Raw genomic sequence first — 20,846 nt, forward strand, 5'->3', positions numbered from 1 at the left:
TCAAATGTTAACCGACGCGCGACGCTTACATAGACATAGCATACATGTATGAGTAGCACCTGTGTAAGAACTTGCGAAATATTAAAGTGCTGTATTCGCCGTCTTGCCATCTTGCTTGCTACACATAGACACTAGTGTGATGATTGTAAGTGTTACTTATAGCAAAAATTTTAATCATAATTCTTGTTCACTGTGAAAATAGAATGTTTGTCATCTTACAACACAGTTTGTTCGTGTGTATTGTATTAACCCTCATTCACGTTTCATAAATATTTATACATAAGCATTAACGATTAAGTTTTATTTTACATGCACATAATGGCATTGAAGTTGTAGGTAATTTAATTATAGGCAGAATGAAAAATACAAAAAAAAGTGCCAATTTTTTTTTTGAAATTATAGCAATGTATTTGTAATTAATTTTTCAATTACTCATTATTGTTAATGCACATATAACATTATATTATGTTTCTCATAATATAAATAGAAAAAAAAAACTTTTTTACAATTTTTAATACTGTTAACGATATAATTTTAAATACTTTCACATTCAGTCGTCATTTTTTTATTACCATTCAACATTTTATTACGTTACTTTAAAAAACTATACCGCAGTATAGTAGCAGGACAGGAAGAAAAAAAGGTAAAGTAAAAAAAAAAGGGTATGTAATTACCGCAATTGTTTATTTATGACAATGAAGTTGTCGTAACCCATGGGGTCACCATTTCTCACACCTCCGATAGTACCTTGCAAAAATTTTCTATTTTTACATCAAAGTTTGCGGTATTTCACATTAAAGTAGGGTTCCGAAAATTTTTCAAGCTATAGAGTAACTTTTGAAAAAGAGTTTTGCATTAAAAAAAAATTTTTTTTTCGAATTTCTCTTACAACTTTTTTTGAGGCATTGATTGCAATTCCAGCTGAAGATTACTTGTTCCGTTATTTAAATATCTACCAAACGTTGCGCGTTAATCGATTTAAAACCTATTTTGTGCGAAGTTATATAGCAAAAAAGGGCGGAAGTCGATATTTGAAAATTTAATTTTGCAACTTAATTAACTTTTACATTTTTGAATAAAAGGTTCTTAAAATTTGGAATTCAATAGAGAAAAACACATACCGATTGGGAGCATTAAGTACAACAGTTAATCAGGTAAGATGAGTGTGTATACAGTGTAACTGTGTATCAGAAAAATAATTAAATCATTAGTACGCTCATTTTATATTAGTTTAGAGGAACAATTAACATAAAAGTCAGAAAATTAGTGACTAACAAAAAAAAAAAAAAAAAAAAAAAAAAAACAACTTTGAAACAGTATGCACAGCAGATGATCGATGTTTATCAAGAAATTTATTTTAATGAACATAACACAGTAGCATGCAGCCCAGTTTGAGAAGTAGATAATAAGAAGATAACTAGATGTAGTATATACTTAGATATTGAATTTTAAGAAAAATGTCTGCAATTCCCGGTGGACATTTTTCTAGCACTTTTTGCATTTCTAGATAGCGAAATTAAATGTTTAAAGAAAACAGTATCAGACATGGCCCGACAACTTACGTAAAACAGATTTTTTAATTGTACACTAAACTAATTTATATTAATATTTAATAGTTCAACTGTACACAAAACTATTTTATATTAAAATTTCATATTAAAGTAAAATGGGGTATAGTGGAACAACGCAGAAATTGCAGGGTACAGTGGGACAGGAGGAGAAAACCATAACTGGTAAATTCATTTGTCAAAAACTATCCTTCAAAAAATTTCCTAATATTTCTTTATCTTTTAGCTAGATAAGACTCCCAAAATTAATTGTGGTAAACATTGAAGGGAGAATGAATAAAATATTTTATCAAGCTGTCCAAGTACTCGTTTTATGCATACGTCTTAAACGAGGCATTTCGCCCATTTTAGATGTAACACTAAAGTTGACTATCAAGATGATATACCAAAAATACAATTTTTTTCGTACGTTCAAACTATTTATACGTAATAATATGACACTCAAGAATAAGTTTTACTAATTAGATCTTAAAAATAATTACTTTGTCATAAAATATAGCCTGTCTTAGTATACCCTTATTTTCTGCAAACACCATGTAGAAGTGGGACGAAGCTTATCATTGCTGTCCCACTACTGCACCCTTTTTTTTAAAAAAAAAGTAGTAGTGTGACAAGTACTTAACAAGACCAAATTCTATTTTTAACGACTGTGATTTCATGCTTTTTACTACAGTAATCGTGCAAGTGTCATCAGTCTAATCTTTAATAGTAAAATTTAACTCAAATATATTTGTATGATTAGTAGTTAAGTGAATAGGAGCATTGCTACCTGGTAAATAGACATAATCTGAAACCTAACCTCAACACAATCTGTATTTATCCATCCTATCCAATGTAAAAAAATCAGCTTTGCAGAAAATGATGTATATTTTTAATAATTAATTTTCATCATACTAATATTGAAAAAAAACTTAACAAAATCGATACCTCTCAAAATTGTCAACAGAAAAATACAGGTATTAGTTTACTCACATTATATTTTCATTTGGTATTTCAGCCTTTAAAACTTGCTTCTTATCTTGACAGAAGAACCAAATAATTCTCTTTCAAACAATACATTTTCTGTAACCAATCTGAATTTTAAGATCAAGAAGGAAGCAGCTAAGGAAAACTGACCCATGGTGGTTGTTAATAATTTGATGCATTACTAAAAAAAAAAAAAAGGAAAAAAAAGAGAAAACATTGAAAAAGCAGTAGGTTTTAGTTAATAAACAAGAAAAAGAGGAAATAAAAATGCTAAAGAGTACGAAAAAAATTTTCAACGAGAAGTTTTAAGAGAGTAAAAAAACTGTTAGGAACAAAAACAGAAATCAACTTGAAAATTGAAAATTAAAAAAAAATTTTTCTTCATACCCCGGCCGAAAGTACGTGCTTCCCTGCTCGATTTCACTCAAGGAAGTGTAGCTTTTGTGGCCGGCCAGAAAAGAGGGCGCCTCTGATTGGCTGCGTGCCTTTTGCTGCTGCTATCAGCAGCGCACGCGCAGTGGAAGCAAGAACAGCAAGAACCGAGCCAACGAGCCCGACTCGTGCACGCAATATATATAGTGTATAGACTGCTCTTGCCTCGATGCTGTGATCATCAACAGTGACCTGAGACTACGGGTAAAGCTGAATATGTATCGTACAAAGATTGTAATTTTCATAATTGTACTTTTAATGTAAATGAGAAGAAATAGCTTCAAAAATTTTGTTTGCCTGTGAAAATATTGCTACAAATAAGAATTTTCACTGCAAAATTTTGTACTTGAAAATATTATTTTTACAAAAAAAAAATAAAATTTCAACTTACTATTTGTTACAAAATATCTATAAATATCTACTATAAAATACTATGTATAATTTGGTTTTTTATAAAAAAAATTTCATTATCTAATAAAGATCATTCGGATAGAAATAATAATTACTTCATACTCATGAAGCTTTCCTACTGCACTTATTCAATGAATCGTATTTAATTTCTGATTTCTTACAAAATGTTAGTAAAAAAAGTCGTCGATGCCCGCCCCCCCGACCAGCACAGCCTCGGCTTCGCCTCGGCAGAGATAAGTAGGGAGATTGCCAGTGCCTATGTTAAAGAGTGTGCCGATGTTTCGGCGCTGATTTGAGCGCCAATCCATCGTGGCCAGCAGAGGAACCGTGCACATGTTTTCTATTGGCTGGCGGCTTGTAGGCTCGGCTCGCGGGGAGAGGTAAGGGGAGATCAGTGAGGGAGACATGAGAATCCAAATGTGTGCATCGGTGATGATGGAGGATGGAGATAGAGGAGAAGCTAAACCTATATGTATATGCATACAATGAGCTATATATCTATAGCTATAGTTGTAGACTGCTAATACGGAAAAGATGAGCTGCGCGTTTAAGTATTACTTTTCTCGCTTTTCCTCCCTGAAAGAAAGATAAGCTTTTTAAATGCAGTTGATCATTCGTTCAACTACAATAAACAAAACATAATTGTCAGGTTACTAACAATTTTTTTTTCATTTTTCAAAAAATGACAAGCTCAACGCAATTAGTATATTATTTTGCTTTATTAATAAACAAGCGCCTTTATTCCAATAATCCGGTGCGCTCAATAGTTCTTCACTTTTACGATAAGTGAAATTATTGAATAATATATGAAGGCATTCACCACAACGACACAGTAAGCTCAAATATTTTTTGTACTAAGTAATATTATTTACTAATATACTGAACACCTTTACCCGAACGCTCCATTGCACTGATATCTTTATTTGTTAATTTATATTTTTTCACCATTAATACATAGCTTAACGGCAATAATACGATAAAGCTTAAATTAAATCTCAAGCTTTGAAACTTTACGATAAACATATGTAACTTTTAGTCCCAAGATATTCGAAGCGTTAATAGCTGAGAGGGCTGGAGCAGGAGGGTGAATATTAGTTTTGCGGCTCCGGGTTCCAATCTCACTTGGAGCAAATTTTTTTTTTTTTTTTTTTTTATTCCAACATTACTTTGAATGTTCATACCTTTTTTTTTATGATTACTTACGTATTTTGTTTTATCAGTGACTAAAACGATTTTTTTTTTTTCCTATATTGGTACACGATCCAAGAAAATTTTTTTCCATTCATGGCTAAAAAAATTATTTGACGCATTAAGTAACAGCTTTTTAAGTGCAGTTAATCATTTCAATTTCATATTTTAGTTTGCATTACAAGTACTGACGTTAACGAATTCTTGAATTGCTTGAAAGTATTTCAAAAAGTAATTTTAAACTTTTTTTTAAAATTATAAACAAAATACTTTTTTTTTTGTACATTAAAAATGATTGATTAGTATGTCTTAGATAGTCATGTAGAAAAAATTACTTGTTTCATTGCCAAAGAATAAAGACTGTTTTTGTGTTGTCTAAAAAATTTTCTAGACAATATTATTATTATTATTATTATCATTATTATTATTATTATTATTATTATTATTATTATTATTATTATTATTAGCCGTAATAAATTAAAATAATTTCCCGCTCTAAATGGGATGCAAACGAGATAGGATGCGCTACTGTGTGTGATAGGAGTCATGAATTTAAATTTCTGTAAAAATATTGTTTACTACGCGATATTTATTATTTTTATAATTATGTACATAATGTATGCGTCACTGAGAATTGTATTATACTTTTCAATTCGAGTCGTAAAATAATCGCTTAACGAAATAATTATAGTGCTTTCGGAAAACAACTCACCTTAATAACAGTTACAAAAATTTTCAGTATTTATGAATTCGTTGTAGTAACTAGTTAATCACTAGTTTTCATTATTCAATTTGTCTTGAAGTAGTATTTTCAATAAATTCGTCAAGCACTCGACTAATTAAAAAAAAAAAAAAAAACGCGCGCGTAATGTAGCCACATTTAGTGTGCCGGTCTCCAGCCCGGAAAAACTACAGAGAGAACGTGCATTTTTTCATAATAACCTATTACAGGTATTACCACAAACAAAGCTGTAATGACTTTCTTTTTTGATAATTACTTCTTCATAAACAGTAATTGAAAAAAATGTTTTTAGTTACTGATAAAACAAAATACGTAAGTAATCATAAAAAAAAAGGTATGAACATTCAAAGTAATGTTGGAATAAAAAAAAAAAAAAAAAAAATTTGCTCCAAGTGAGATTGGAACCCGGAGCCGCAAAACTAATATTCACCCTCCTGCTCCAGCCCTCTCAGCTATTAACGCTTCGGATATCTTGGGACTAAAAGTTACATATGTTTATCGTAAAGTTTCAAAGCTTGAGATTTAATTTAAGCTTTATCGTATTATTGCCGTTAAGCTATGTATTAATGGTGAAAAAATATAAATTAACAAATAAAGATATCAGTGCAATGGAGCGTTCGGGTAAAGGTGTTCAGTATATTAGTAAATAATATTACTTAGTACAAAAAATATTTGAGCTTACTGTGTCGTTGTGGTGAATGCCTTCATATATTATTCAATAATTTCACTTATCGTAAAAGTGAAGAACTATTGAGCGCACCGGATTATTGGAATAAAGGCGCTTGTTTATTAATAAAGCAAAATAATATACTAATTGCGTTGAGCTTGTCATTTTTTGAAAAATGAAAAAAAAATTGTTAGTAACCTGACAATTATGTTTTGTTTATTGTAGTTGAACGAATGATCAACTGCATTTAAAAAGCTTATCTTTCTTTCAGGGAGGAAAAGCGAGAAAAGTAATACTTAAACGCGCAGCTCATCTTTTCCGTATTAGCAGTCTACAACTATAGCTATAGATATATAGCTCATTGTATGCATATACATATAGGTTTAGCTTCTCCTCTATCTCCATCCTCCATCATCACCGATGCACACATTTGGATTCTCATGTCTCCCTCACTGATCTCCCCTTACCTCTCCCCGCGAGCCGAGCCTACAAGCCGCCAGCCAATAGAAAACATGTGCACGGTTCCTCTGCTGGCCACGATGGATTGGCGCTCAAATCAGCGCCGAAACATCGGCACACTCTTTAACATAGGCACTGGCAATCTCCCTACTTATCTCTGGCCTCGGCCTGCAAAAGTCGGGGCGGGCATCGACTACACATGAGCAACATGTGCTACAAGAGATCCCCGGTGGATGGCGCTGATGCAGACAGCAAAAAAGTAACGTATACGTATATACTCGAGCGTCAGAGCGTCAACTATCAATCAACCAGACATGCTATTTATTAGTTATTATTAATGTATCAAACGTACTTTCGGCCGGGGTATGAAGAAAAATCGTATACGACCCACGGCCAGTAAACTAAAGACCCCGGCCTGCAGTATGAGGGCCTCGGCTTCGCCTCGGCCATCATAACCACGCAGGCCGGGATCTTCAGTTTTCTGGCCTTGGGTCGTAATATACTATTGAAATAAGAAAACCGGATTGCGAACAATCAATAGTACAGGAAATAAAAAAATGTTCATCTAAACTAGAAGATAATGAAAAAGCATTAAGTGCGTGTGAAGTTCATTTATTGCAGAGCAATATAAAAAGAAAAAAAAAAAAATTTTAAGACCTTAGAAACTAATATTTATTTCAAACTTGTGCTCACTATTATTATTTTCGTAGTTTGTATTATTAATAATTATAATTAATTTAGTTTATGTTGTATTAGACAATATTATTTCCTTTATTATTAACGGACATAGTAAGTAGGGATTTTGTGATACCGTTGAAAAAAATATATGTAAAAGAGAAATCCCTATTAATCTATTTTTTTAAATATTTATATACTTTCAAAAGTGATAATTCACCTCTTATAAATAAAAACTTGTGTTCTTACATATGCAAATAACATTGTCATACTCGTATACTGTCCCACTACTACCACATACAGTGTCCTACTATTGAAGTAATTCTCAAAGACTATGTCCTACTAATGCAGATTTCACGACTTATTTGAAAATTTATTTAATTAAACGGATAATGATAAGCACAGTCAATAATGATTGTTTTCTTAAGTAAAGACCTACATTTTCAATTTAAAAAGAAATTTAGGTGAATTAGCATTCATGGAACTTTAAAAATAAGAAATTAATATTTTTTGCATAAAAAACTGTCCCACTATTCGCTACGTGCACAATTTTGAAGCAGCGCCACCAAGGGAAAAACGAGAACTTTTGGTCTGACACAGCAGAAGGTAATATTCGCGATATGTACTTGATACCTATAGGAACACAGTAGCTCGATAGATACACGAAAGGTTCTGTGTTTATTATATCATGAACTTATACAATGTCTCAAGTAGTACAATCCTATGTGAATAACTAAGGACAAAATTTGTACTACAAGCACTATAAGCGCTTGAGTATTACTTCAACACAAGTCCATGTACTGTGTGATACGTGCTACGTTTTATGAGTTTGCAATGTAGTCAACACAGACCTCCTCTGACCAATCAGAGAGCTTCGTTAGCCCTATACCGGCGTGTTCACACAGTATGTACACACGTTCATGCGATACGCTTAGAGGATCAGGCCCCAGCTAAAAACTCTAAGAAATACACAGTATCCAATGTATTTCATTGCGTTTTTTAGTGAACATGCCTGAGTAAAATATGTACATACTACTCATAATTTTATTAAAAATTTAACCCTTAGAATGGTTGTCGATGTATAAACACATAACTTTCTAATGATAGTAATGCTTAGCAGTCTGCTAGCAGAAGACAAACATATCGTTTAGTTTCACATATTAGCACAGGTATTGCTGCGATCGCTTTTTCAGCTTGTGCACGTAGCAAATACCCCATTTTACCTTACCATGTCAAAATTTTTTGTTTGTTAAGTGTTGACGCAGTAAAAAAAATTAACATTGTTATTATTATTATTATTATCATTTTTATTGTTATCATTATTATAATTATTATTAATTTTTTTTATCCGAGGTCCAGAATGCTTTGATGCACGATAGTATGGGGTACGAACCTCGTCCCTGTATGGAACTCGCAGTCAGCCTACAAATGCTTATTTCTCGCTACGATTTCCTTAGCGACATTGACTGAATACCGACTAAACTGACAAGATCTATCTCCTGGGATACCCGGCTCGGAATCCGCTTGTGCATTCATACTTCGAGCCGGAGCCACGGAGTGTTGACAAGTAACGTGGCTTTCCGGGAACATCGATTCCCGTTGCTTCCCCTTTCTGATGGCTTGGGTAAGTCAGCGCAGCTTGGGTCTGCAATGGTCATCTAGCTTCCATCCTTTTAAACTCTATCTGCGTCTTGTAAGCACCTTACTTTTGGCTCCTTTTAGTGCCTTCCTAAATGCTGGTCAGCTGCCGCTACCAACTCCATGTTTTCAACTTCTGTTTCGCAAGCGAAACATCGGGCTACCTCCTTGCAATCTTTCTTATAGTGATTGCAGCTGCCACATTGAAAATATAGTTTTGACCGGTTCTCCTTGTTGCAGTTTTAAGCCATGTGTTCATACCCCATACACCAGCAGCATCTGAGGACTTTAACCCATCTCCTCATTTGGCAGCTTGTAGAGCCTATTAAAAACCACGTTGTTTCTTCTACAGTTCTAGAATCGGTCTCTACAGTGTTCACCAGAGCTACCTTCTGTTTTTCCTTATTTGCTTCTAGCAACATCACTGTTCTTATCTGTGGCAAACGACCAGGGAGTTTACTCAACGCAAGTTCGACGACAGCCTTCTCGGTCATCGGATTGAGATCCCCAATTTCGAGCGTTACCCTTTTTTCATCTGCTTTAAGGGAGTTGGGTCGCTCCCGCGGGGAGGTGAAGAGGAGCACTTGTATGTTCATAAGGCACCGTGCTAAAGTCTGCTGTACTAACCTAGCCTAAAAATATCTGCCCTTTCGATTACGGAAAATGCATTTGTGTTCGACTCGCCAGTACTCGTTAACGTTCAAATAAAATACTTCAAAAAAATTACAGAATATTCTTTAAGGTATCTCGTTTCTTATGGTATTAATCAAATAGCCTAAATACTTTCTCTATGAGAGATAAAAAATAAGGAGTAAGCGGTATAGTCAATCTGATCTTCTTTTAATAAAAGTGTGCTATAAATTTTCGAAATTAGAGGTTTTAATGGTATATCATTAAAGTATAAAGTCTCATTAAGGCCTATACCAAGTTTGAGATCATAATTTTGAGTAGAACGGCTTCTAGAAGTGATTTGGTGAAAAACTATCGCGTCACGTAAAAAGTCGAGCTGACAGCAAACAGTGTACTCAGTGCGTCTTTGTCTGCCACATGAATGAAGCATTCAAGCAGGAAAAAAATTTGTTTACGTTTGTGCAAATATCTCCATAACTACAGACGCGATTTTATTGAAACTTTGCACGTAAACGAATGAAGTTGTCATAAATGACATATCAGTTTTTCAAAACATTCTCATCACTGTGTCAAGAGTAATAGGTATTTTTTACAACTTTTTTCATAACTTACATTTGAGCCCATGATAAAGACGACGAAAAAGGGACACTTCATGAATTTTTTTTTTCGAAATTTGTAGACGCGATTGTGCTCAAATTTGGTGACTACATCCACGCAATGTTTCTTTACAACATATATTTTTTTAAAAATGTTTTCATCGTTAAGTGGATTGCAACCCAACTCCCTTAACGGATCCTAGCCTTTTAACGGTCTTAGCTATACTGCTAACCAGGGCCTTTCGGTCCTTTACTCCTTTAACTTTGAGAAGAAGGTCACTTTTTTTAGTCGTAGTGACTCCTTTGACTGTGATTTCGGCTTTTTCCGACTTAAAATTAGTCCTCATCTTTTTTAGGACTTTGGCAAAGCTCTGCCTTTCCACGACGTCAACGAGAATTTTCTCTTTTTTCTGGCATTATCTCTTTTGCCACTGTCACTGCCATTGATTCTTATCTTGGGTATAAGCTTTTGATTTTTCCGTATCTTATTTCCTTTTTTAGAAGGGGAATTAAGAGTCTCCTTCGAAGCTTCTGAACTTCTGTTCCACTTGCCTGTCTACGCGCTTTTCACGAATTTAGATTGAACAGAGCGTGTGATTTTCTTCCTTTTTTTAGATCTGTACGTCTTTCTCATTAGATTATCATCAGTTTGTTCTAGGAGATTTTTCATTTTCTTCCTTGTCCCCTAACGGCTATTCTTTAACTTATGCAGAAGGTTTAACGCCATTTCCATACCTTCTTTCATCGTCATTGCTGTTTTTGCGTACGTCGTGTACGTTACTGCTTCCACTATATCTTTAATTTTTTCCCGAGTTCTGTGAATACGATATTCTTCTTTGTCTGCTCCATAATTAGTTCGTATCTCAAGTTCCTGGTATATTCCAGATCCATCTCGGTGTTATTGCTGAAAAAGCCTGCATCACTGACGTCACTTGATTCGCTTCTAGTGCTTCGCAGCCTGTCTCGTCCATGGATGGGCAGGAATGTGAAGCCCTTCTGTTAGTGTTTTTTTATCGGAGGTTGTCTTCTCGCTTACATTCTGGACGTCTTTGTACCCTCTTCCAAAATCTGTGAGGCCAACACCAGTCACCCGGGCTTTCACTAGATCGGAACTGTCGGTGGATTCTCTTTCAGAGGTTACCGCCAAGGGTACTCTTAATTATTTTTATTGTTATCATTAACATTATCATTGTCGTCACTACACCAGTTTTTGGATGCTAAATATTTATAAAAGTTTAATTTCACACCTACCCTTACGGAGGAATCACATCAAAATTGAATGTATGCAAAAATAATTAATTTGTCCAATTTTTTTGCACTACGTAATATCATGAAGAAAATAAGATGTTTAACTTTTAAAGAGACCAACAAGTAATTGGTGCAATAAAATAAAAAAAATAAAAAACAGATTTAGGTACATGCAGGCATATAGGTATATTTATCCATGCGAAACAGTTGCCAATGTTGCCGCATGCTCGCTTTCCTTTCACCGCTCTTTAGGTTATTGAATTAACTTCTTATTTTTAACATGAAATATAAAGATTTCTATTACTCTTTTGTCATTGACTTTTAATCTCAATACCTTTGTTAATGCTATGAAACTACTTAACGTATTTTTGGAGATTTGCCTTGAATGGTGCAGCATGGCACAGTCCATAACACAAAATTTTGACTGCTTTTTTTGGGCTTTACAACTCGGTCGAAAAAAATAATTATATGTGTTATAGTTATACTTAAAAGTGGGTTTATCTTAGCCTTTAAATGGCATAAATTATTTTTACGATCATCGTTGTATAGTTAAAAAATTGTAAATAAAAATAAAAGACGTGTTTTTAGCATGATCTTTGAATTCTTTATCTGTTTTGACCGAGCATTTTAAGCGATAAGATCTTGTAGGTATTGTAGATTGAAAAAATAAGAGTTATTTGTTTTTTGCAAATAGTAAAATGCGTAGGAAAACAATTTTTACACACCGTATGTACAACGACGTCACAACATGTAGACAATAGATTTTTGTATCTGCTGCATAGCAAATTGATAGATTGTGAACAACAGTACACTACTTTATTTTTACTTGTCAAATGAAATATAAAATCGCTTGATGCATGTCATCAGTTACCAGTACTGTTTGATCGTTAATGCTTTAAAGCAAATCTTTGGCTTTATGTAGATTTAGATATGAATAACAGATTCATCTTTTATAAGATTGTTTTTTTACGCACTGTAGTAGCTAATATTCATAATCCTTATCAAACTGTTATTGGTATAAGCTATCATACTATTAACAAACTTAATCTCATTTACATTTTTCACGGGTGTAACATGACGCCAGACGTTGATACTGGGTCGATACTATGGATACTTATTTTATTCATAACCTAACATATTAAATAATGCAGGTATATATGTTATTAACTTATTATCGAAGTTTGACTGTAAAAAGTATATCTAACTAAGATCAATTTTTTGGCTACGAAATAATTATTTGTGGTTAAACTACGATAAAAAATTTTAAAAAATAACTTTTATTTACGTGTGTTTGAGTCAAGTTTGCTGTTTTTCTTACTGAGACACTTTGCACCTAGTAATTCACTTTGGATCCTAGTAAATCATATAGCAGTAAATTTAACAATTTGAAGTACAATTTTAAAAAAATCATTTTTAAGTGGGTGTGATTAAGTCCATCACAAGAAACGGACAAAAATCATCTCAAGCTTGGTATGAATCGAATAGAACTAATTATTCGCAAAAACAGTCAAATATGTGCACATGCTTAAATACTATATTTTAATACTATCAATATTAAGACAAAGAAAAAAATTATAAAAAAGAACCTGCACAAAGAGCCGTTTGATGACTGAAAAACCTGTATGGGCATTGAATATCATTCGTTCAAGAACACTGACATTTCAATGGGTTTGATTAAACATGATTCTTAAATCGATGACAGTTTTCGAGAAGCAAGTACTACTTTATGATAATTCAATTACGACAATTTTTCAAGTAATTCATGATTTCATATCATATTTGCAAAAAAATTTGAAAGGCTAATAATTAATTAATGTTTTATGTAAGATTTTAGTTGTATTAAGAAAAAAAATCATGTGAAATATTCAAATAACGTATTCGTTATGCACCTGTTTCAGTTGCATCACTGAGTTACTCACTGAGTTCTCCAGAATGCATAGAGCTTCAAGGAGATTTTTTTAATTATTTGAAAAAATAAAACAAATAAATAAATAAAAATATTGAGAACGAAGTGACCAAATAAATCTGTGATTTGAGTGTATATTATGCTGGTGTACAGTAATAAATTTTTTTTGATATTGTCACGTATCCTATAAAACTGGAAAAAATAAAAACATGGATCGCGACCATGTCAATACAACATTTCAATCCTTTCACTTATGTGAAGTTTCAAGAGATGCAAGTAAATCTTGCATATATCTATTTATGACACCGCGGTGTTTAATAAACATAAATATTAATGGCAGGTTGGATGAACTTTTTCATATTTATATTTCACTTCTGCGAGATTACTTTTGTGTCTTCAGCTTTACTCAAGTTAAAGCATGCATTTCTCCTTATACATATTGTGTTGACACAGTTACAATACATATATTTTTTTTAGTCTTGTACTGTACGTGAAAACACCAAACAAAATTTATTACTACACACCAGCTAATATACACTCAAATCACAGATTTATTTGGGCAGTTCACTGTCAATAATCTTTTTCTTGATTGATTGAAAGAATTGCTCCGTGCGTTCTGGCAATCTCACTGGGGACAATTTCTCTCACTCGGTGGCGCACAGTGAAGTGAAAAAGCGGTTTTTATTTAACAAAAAATGCCAACTTCTGTGAACCGATTTTTGTAAAATTCTTTTATTTACTTGCAGGGTGGGAGTTTGAAGTTTCAGATAGTATGAAAATACAAAGTATACATAAAGTTAATATTTACATTTAAAAAAATAAAAACATATTTCAACAAGATGTATGTCATTTTCATGGATTTTTGAGTAGCTGATCACATGTCAAAAGTCCAAAAAAACAAATTCTACCCCCTTTATTCCCTATTTTCTACCTCTAAGTGTAATTTGAGGGTATTAAAAAATCATCGACATGATGTGTATGTACTTTTTTTTTTTAATCACTGATCACGTGTCAGAAGTCATATTGAAGAAATTTTACCCCCTTTATCGCCTACTTACTACCGTAAAGTGTAATTTTATAATACATACAAATCTTACACATAATGTATATGATTTTTATGGTTTTTTGAGTCGCTTAACACATATCAAAAGTTAAATGAAACAAATTTCACTCCCTCGAAATTCTCGTCTCACGACTATATGTGTGTAGGAAGGTATATATTTATACCAATAAACATTGAAAAATACATCAGAAAATGTAAGATTCAGAAAATTTTTATCAATTGTAAACAACATCTTCGTAGATAACAGCACTGCATATGTGTTCGAATTAAAAGGGTCATCATAAAATTTAATATTGATTAAATTAAATAAGAGGAAGTTTTATTTAACTACTAAGTTATTATTTTCAAAAGTCTTTCAATTAACGATTTTATACTGAAAAACATTGAATAATAATCATTCGTATGAATTCTTATCATTCATAAATTTTGTTGTTTTAATGACTGATTTGCAATCAGCGGAGACGAGGGCCATTGGATTATTAAAACAAATATTTACCTTTATCAGCCTCGGGATCATTCCAGAATTCTCCATGGCTTAAATTGAATCTTCCAAATTCTATTCCTTTATGTTCTGAATATATCCAATTATTTTCCCATGAATCTATAAAGAATAAAAACTAGTTCTCAGTACTTATAAAATAGCTTAAAATTTTAATTGGTCATAACATGAGGGATACAAAAAACATCTACATGTACAATACATACTTAATATAGAATATTTTCCTGCCTATAAAGCTTATCACTCGAGTTTCAAATTATTGCAAGTCATTTGTACGTTAACGATTTAGCCTATTGCATTTCATTTGGTCTGGCTTAATAGATTTATGTTGTCATGTTTATGGTCATATTGGATGTTTAAAATTTTTTTATTATTTTTTGGGCTTAAACTATTTAAAGTTTTCATTAGAAATAATAAACTGCTTTGCTCTGATATACTTAATTACATTAGAAAGGAAGTTTATTTAAAAAATCGTCCAATTTAAAAAATGAATAGTGGAATTCTTCTGGTGATGTCTGGACCTCAAGGGGCTTCAAGAAAATCCAAAACCTAGCCAATGAGTTACATGATATTTTGGAATAAGATCCTTCCACAAAATTTGATGATAGCTGAAATAAGCTTCAGACATTTACAGCGCTTTATAAATAGTACCCAGTAGAAGGAATGAGAGAGTCTTTTGAAGGAAACTTTGCCAGGGGGGCGCACGTAAGACTCGAATACTTGGGAAAATAATGCTGATTAGAGAAAAAAAAACAAGAAATGTAGAAATTAGGGATAAAGGATATGTAAAAGCAATGGGGATAAGTAGAATCTAAATACTATACTACATCAGAAAGGTGAATACTAACAGTAGAGGCACTACAACTTTATCTGCTATCGTAACATCTAACGATTAGAATATAAATAAGAAAGAGGACATTTAGAATTTGTACCATACCTATACAGGGTTTTTTTTATCCAAACGCTTTTTGTTGTGTAAGTGTGTGTGTGTGTGTATACATGTCGGCACTTGAAACTCGGATCATTGTACTATTTACCTTCGTGTAAGTTTATGTCTGTGTGTAGCTATACATTAACAAACACTATGAATTTCACGCCTTTTCCAATTTAACTTACGTAAGAAAAAGTTGTTCGATACATCAACAATTTTTTTCACGGTCTTTGAAAAAGATACTTTGTGTTTTTCTATTTAATGTTTTATATGTCATTAGCATTAAGAAATTGGTCTTTGTATATTTATTCGTTTTGATAAATGAAAATGAAAAGGTCAGCACACCAGTGAACGAAACATTGCAGTGAAAATAGTATTTTACTTTGTTATTAAGCCTACAATATCAAGAATAAAATTTTATACATCAACAATATGAAGGGCAATACAAATTGTAACTATAATATATAAAGTGATTATTTCAGGAAAAAAGCGAGTGTCTCGTTTGAAGAACAGGTCTTCCTTCCTCTCCATCTTCGGTTCTGTGACTGCCCTCAGTTTCATAGTCGTGTTTTTTAAATACTCTTACTATATAACTCTTAATATACATATATCTCTTCTTTACTGACCCAGTACAGAGAATCGAGAACAAAAAGATGCACAGACGCATAACTGTGCTATTGTACGTGACACATCTTGGACTGCAACAGTAGATCTGGATTTTTAAATACCAAAAGGTTATCTTTGTCATATTTTGCTTTTTTACTTCCGAAAAAGAAAAATTGCAGCGCAGGTTTATCAAATATTATGTAGTGTTAATGGTGATAACAGCTTAAGTGAACGCCAGTGTCAATATTGGTTTGTTCATTTTGTTTTGGGAATTTCGATGTTAGAGATGAACATCACCCTCGTCAGCCAATTGTTAAAAAAGTTGATGAAATTATTCAAAAAATCGAGGTAGACCGACATATTTTGTCTTGCGACATAGCTACGGAACTAAAAATCGACTATAAAATAGTTTTGAAACATTTACATACGGCTGGATACCAAAGAAAGCTCGATACTCAGGTTCACATGAATTAACAGAGAAAAATTCCATGGACTAAGTTTCCATTTGTGAACCACTGCTTAAACAAAACAAACTTGAAAAATTTTTAAACCAAATGATTACGAGTGATAAAAGTGGATCATGTACAGCACGCCTGTGCGAAAAAGATCATGGTTGAAGCCCAGAGAAGCTTCACAGACGGTTGCAAAGCGTGTATTGACGCCAAGGAATGTGATAATGAGTGGGACTGGAAAGGAATTGTTCAATATAAGCTCTACCATCTGTTTTGGTCACTGCCAGGATTCTTCTAGTGGTATAAAATTGGCTTCAAAAGAGGCTTGGCTTCAAATCACTTGCTTCAGTGTTTTTCCCAGAAACGTTAGAAGTTCTGTAGTGACGGAATTATGGATTTACCAGAAAAGTGGCAAAAGGTCATCAATGAAAACGGCAAATATATCATTGATTAATATTTCAAATTTATTTGAATAGATTCGCTTTGCAAAGCGGAAAAAATCAAAATTACTTTTTCCCAAACCCGATATGTTAAACTGTTCTTCCAGACATTATGAAATGGTTGAACTGAAAGGTTAATCATGCAAATTATTAAATTTACTGATAACTAAGTAAGGTTGATACATGAGGCAAAGATAACACTCAGGAAATTGTATTCTGTAAAAGATATTTGATTCGATGTACTACTTAGCTGGATAAAATAAAAAATATTTTGGAAATTATATTTGAAAACGTTAATAAAATTTATTTTATAAAGATCTTGGAGGGTTAGGAGAAACCTTTTTATCAATCATGAAATTTTTCACTACCTTTGGATTTGAATAATATCGAGATTGCAATTTTTTAAATTCGAATCTAAGAAGATTTGCGTGAAGTCGATGATACTTGGGACTTTTATGATTCTGAAAAAAGCTTTAGAGATAGTAGACAGAACTTTATGTGATCAAGTAATAAACATGTATATTTTGGAACTTAATTAAAAATCTGAGGAGATCAATCGCTTTTACAATGGTTAAATTCTGTTTTCAATTGTTAATGATATCGTATTTCTGCATCAAACGAATAATAGTCATACTTTTAAGTAGGATGACATCAAAGTTTTTGATACAGAACAAAATTATAAAAAACGGTTAATATTCAAAGTGCTACATATAGTTCCCTATAGTTACAACATCAATGACAAAGGACATCTACGACTCAAGCTTTACATACAAAAGGTTTTCGAATTTTCGCACTTGTAGTCACGTATATGTAATTCTATGTGTAGTTGAATACATGTCATGGTACAGCGGTTAAAATGTCGATGTGCGCATGAACTTGATGATTCTATTACAACTCAGAGCAATAGTGTTGCTCTTGCAAATTAAACGTAAGTGCGAATAAGTCGTTCAATACATTAATAGTTTAAATGTACAATATGACACATTTAAATGTGTTTCAAGATTTTTTGTTTTAAGATGTGTGCTCGTGCATGTGGTGAGCTATAAATTTACAATACAGCATAATAATGCTAACTTTGCCGATTCTACTTGCATAAGAGTAAGTTTTTCGATACGTTAAAATTTCTTTCAGTGTTTCACATAAGGTAATCTGCTGTTATTTTTTTACTTTTATAATACTAAGACAGTAGTCATTGTTTTACATTATTTTTTGTTTATATAATACCTGCAGAGGTTAACACACCTGTCAACTGAGCGTTGCAAAAAAGCAAGTGTGTTATTTCTATTTAAAACCTCATCCCTAAAAATCAAAGAAAAAAAAAGATACCAATCCCTATAACATGGAGGACAAGAAGTCTACAATTAGTAAAAAGGAAAAAATCTGGAAAAACAGAAAAGGTAAATGTAAAAAATGCAGTATCGGAATAGCAAACATTTCAAAGTACATAAACAGATTCAGAAACAAAAAGAAAGAAGAAACAATTTGATAAAACTAGAAGAATAAAGTAATTGTGACGTACAGTATCTAGAGCCTTTGTAAGTTCACGCCCAAGACTCACCTCTCACGGCGCATGAGCAGTAGATACAGAGTATGATGATCACCTTTCGGCGGTGGGCCCGAGCGTTATCAGCTCTTCCGCTAGCTTCCTCTCCGATCAGCCTCCGAACCTAACACCACGCACGCGACTGCTCTCGCTTTGAGGCACTAATAAACGGATATATACTTTCTTCCACGTGTATTCAATCCCCTTACACCCCCAAGCTTCACAATTCCCACGTAACAGGAGGTTGTAGATAACCCAACCCCCAATTTTTGGCGCTCGACGTGTGGCGAGTTGTGTACGTTAAAGTGATAGAAAATTTTTTTTTCGTTTTATTTCGTCGTCGGGAAGCACCCATAGTGCAGTGTAAGTGTAAGTGGAAATGAAAAGAATTCTCGTGAAAAGAAAAGTGAATTAAAAAAAAAAAAAAAAATTTGAAAAAAGAAACAGTGGATAATAACAAGAAAAGAAAAATACACTGTTAAGAAGATACACGCGGCGATACACGCGGGAAACGAGCAGGCGTCAAATACCAGCGTAGGCGCAATGCAACCACCCAGGAGGCCGGCACCGTCACGAAATAAGACAAGGGAGAGCCAAAACACAAAACAACACCACACCACGCACCTTTTGGTAGCATTATTTTTCCTTGGACATTTTGTTTACGGACACGGAAATGCTTTAGATCGTACTGCTAACAATACTGTCCAGGTAGATAAAATTTATATAAACGGTAAATAATATTACTGCTGGGCGATAAATTTTAGCAAATTAGAAAATAGGCCCATAACAAACAAATACAACCAAACAAACCAAAAAAAAAAAACAACAAATAAAAAACAACCAAACAAAAAAAAAATGCAGTCGGGAAAAATTGATAACAAAAGTAGGTGGGGCGGAGGACCGCTTAGCAGACGCGGAGGTCGTAACAGACGATAGTTCGTGGTTACAATTTTGCCACGATCCCAAGGCTGTCAAAGAATTAGAAAGGTCGAACAAAAAAACAAAAGACTAAATTGGAAAAATTTTTAAGGGCATGAAAACGGTCGTGCTGAAAGATAAGAAAAAAGAGGGCCCTAAGCAGATAATTGGAGGAAACGTATATAGAGAATTATATATAGAGCCCCTGCGTAGTGATGATAGTGGAGAGGAAGGGGATGAGTCAGATAGGGGGCCCGCTGGAAATCAGCTTGTTGATTGGAGTAGGGAGACAGAGTTGCTCCGGAGATGGCCTGAAAGGGAGGAAGGAGAGAATAAAAAAGAATCCCACAACAGAGATAAAAGGAAAGCTAGACCGATGCTGAAGTTCGAAAATTTTAAAAATAACCAGGAGAGGTGGGAGCAAACAACAGGTGGACCTACACAAAGATTGCCGCATCACCGGGAGTATGAGAGGAATATAAATTACTCAATTAAAGAATTGAGCACAATAATCCCCACAATACCAATTTTACAGGGGACCCAATAAGTCAAGCGGCAGCACATTTAAACGATAGAATCACACAGTTTGAGTCCATAGAAAAATTTCTCGAAGAGGTTAGAGAGAAGTACGGGGCCATCAGTAGCACAGAGACAGTTATGGCATAAATTAGGTCGGAACGGCAAAGGGATAGGAAATCTGTGGAAAAATACTCAGATCGCATGCAAAAGTTGTTCAACAGGGCCGTGGGACTTCAAGAAGCAAACCTTGAAATTTCTGAAATGTGAAGGCAGGAAATAAAGAAAAATATTTAAAAAGAGGTAGTGACCCAATATATATTAGGCCTTAATCCGTACAACCACTAAGTTTCAATGCATAGGCCCATAACGCTAACAAAGGCCATTACATTGGCATTGAAAGTCGAGGTTAAGGTAAAGTACCCAATTGTGGTCCCCTAAATGTTGAGGTCAGCAATATAATAAATGTTACACACACAAAACACCGATAGTATGCAAAAGTTATTTGTTTAATTCATTTTAAATGCCTTTTTGAATGAAACTTTACAAAATTTACTTAAAATTTTTGCTCATTTATTTAATAATTAGCTTTTAAAAATATGACTTTTAAGACCATATTTTTGAGACTAGACGGCGAAGTACCCCAGTTGTTGGACCATGCATATTTCCATGGCAAAGACCTTGCGTACCCCAATTATTGGACCGCTGTGTGTTTTCGCATTATTTACGCAGAGCAAGTATATTATGAGCTT

The 20,846-nt window shown here is 33.3% G+C and overlaps 1 protein-coding gene across 1 annotated transcript in view; it reads right to left on the minus strand.

Moving 5' to 3' along the window:
* Calr (calreticulin) overlaps window positions 1-20,846 on the minus strand; it is a 201,124-nt gene that overhangs the window by 131,034 nt on the left and 49,244 nt on the right. The window contains exon 2 of the mRNA XM_089593647.1: window positions 14,686-14,790. Within this exon, the coding sequence (XP_089449773.1) occupies window positions 14,686-14,790 (105 nt within the window). The remainder of the gene's footprint in view (window positions 1-14,685; window positions 14,791-20,846) is intronic.

Source organism: Copidosoma floridanum, unplaced genomic scaffold (assembly GCF_036245765.1).
Source record: "Copidosoma floridanum isolate Cflo_tuat_1 unplaced genomic scaffold, Cflo_Japanese_pri ptg000020l, whole genome shotgun sequence".
Classification (NCBI taxonomy): Eukaryota; Metazoa; Arthropoda; class Insecta; order Hymenoptera; family Encyrtidae; genus Copidosoma; species Copidosoma floridanum.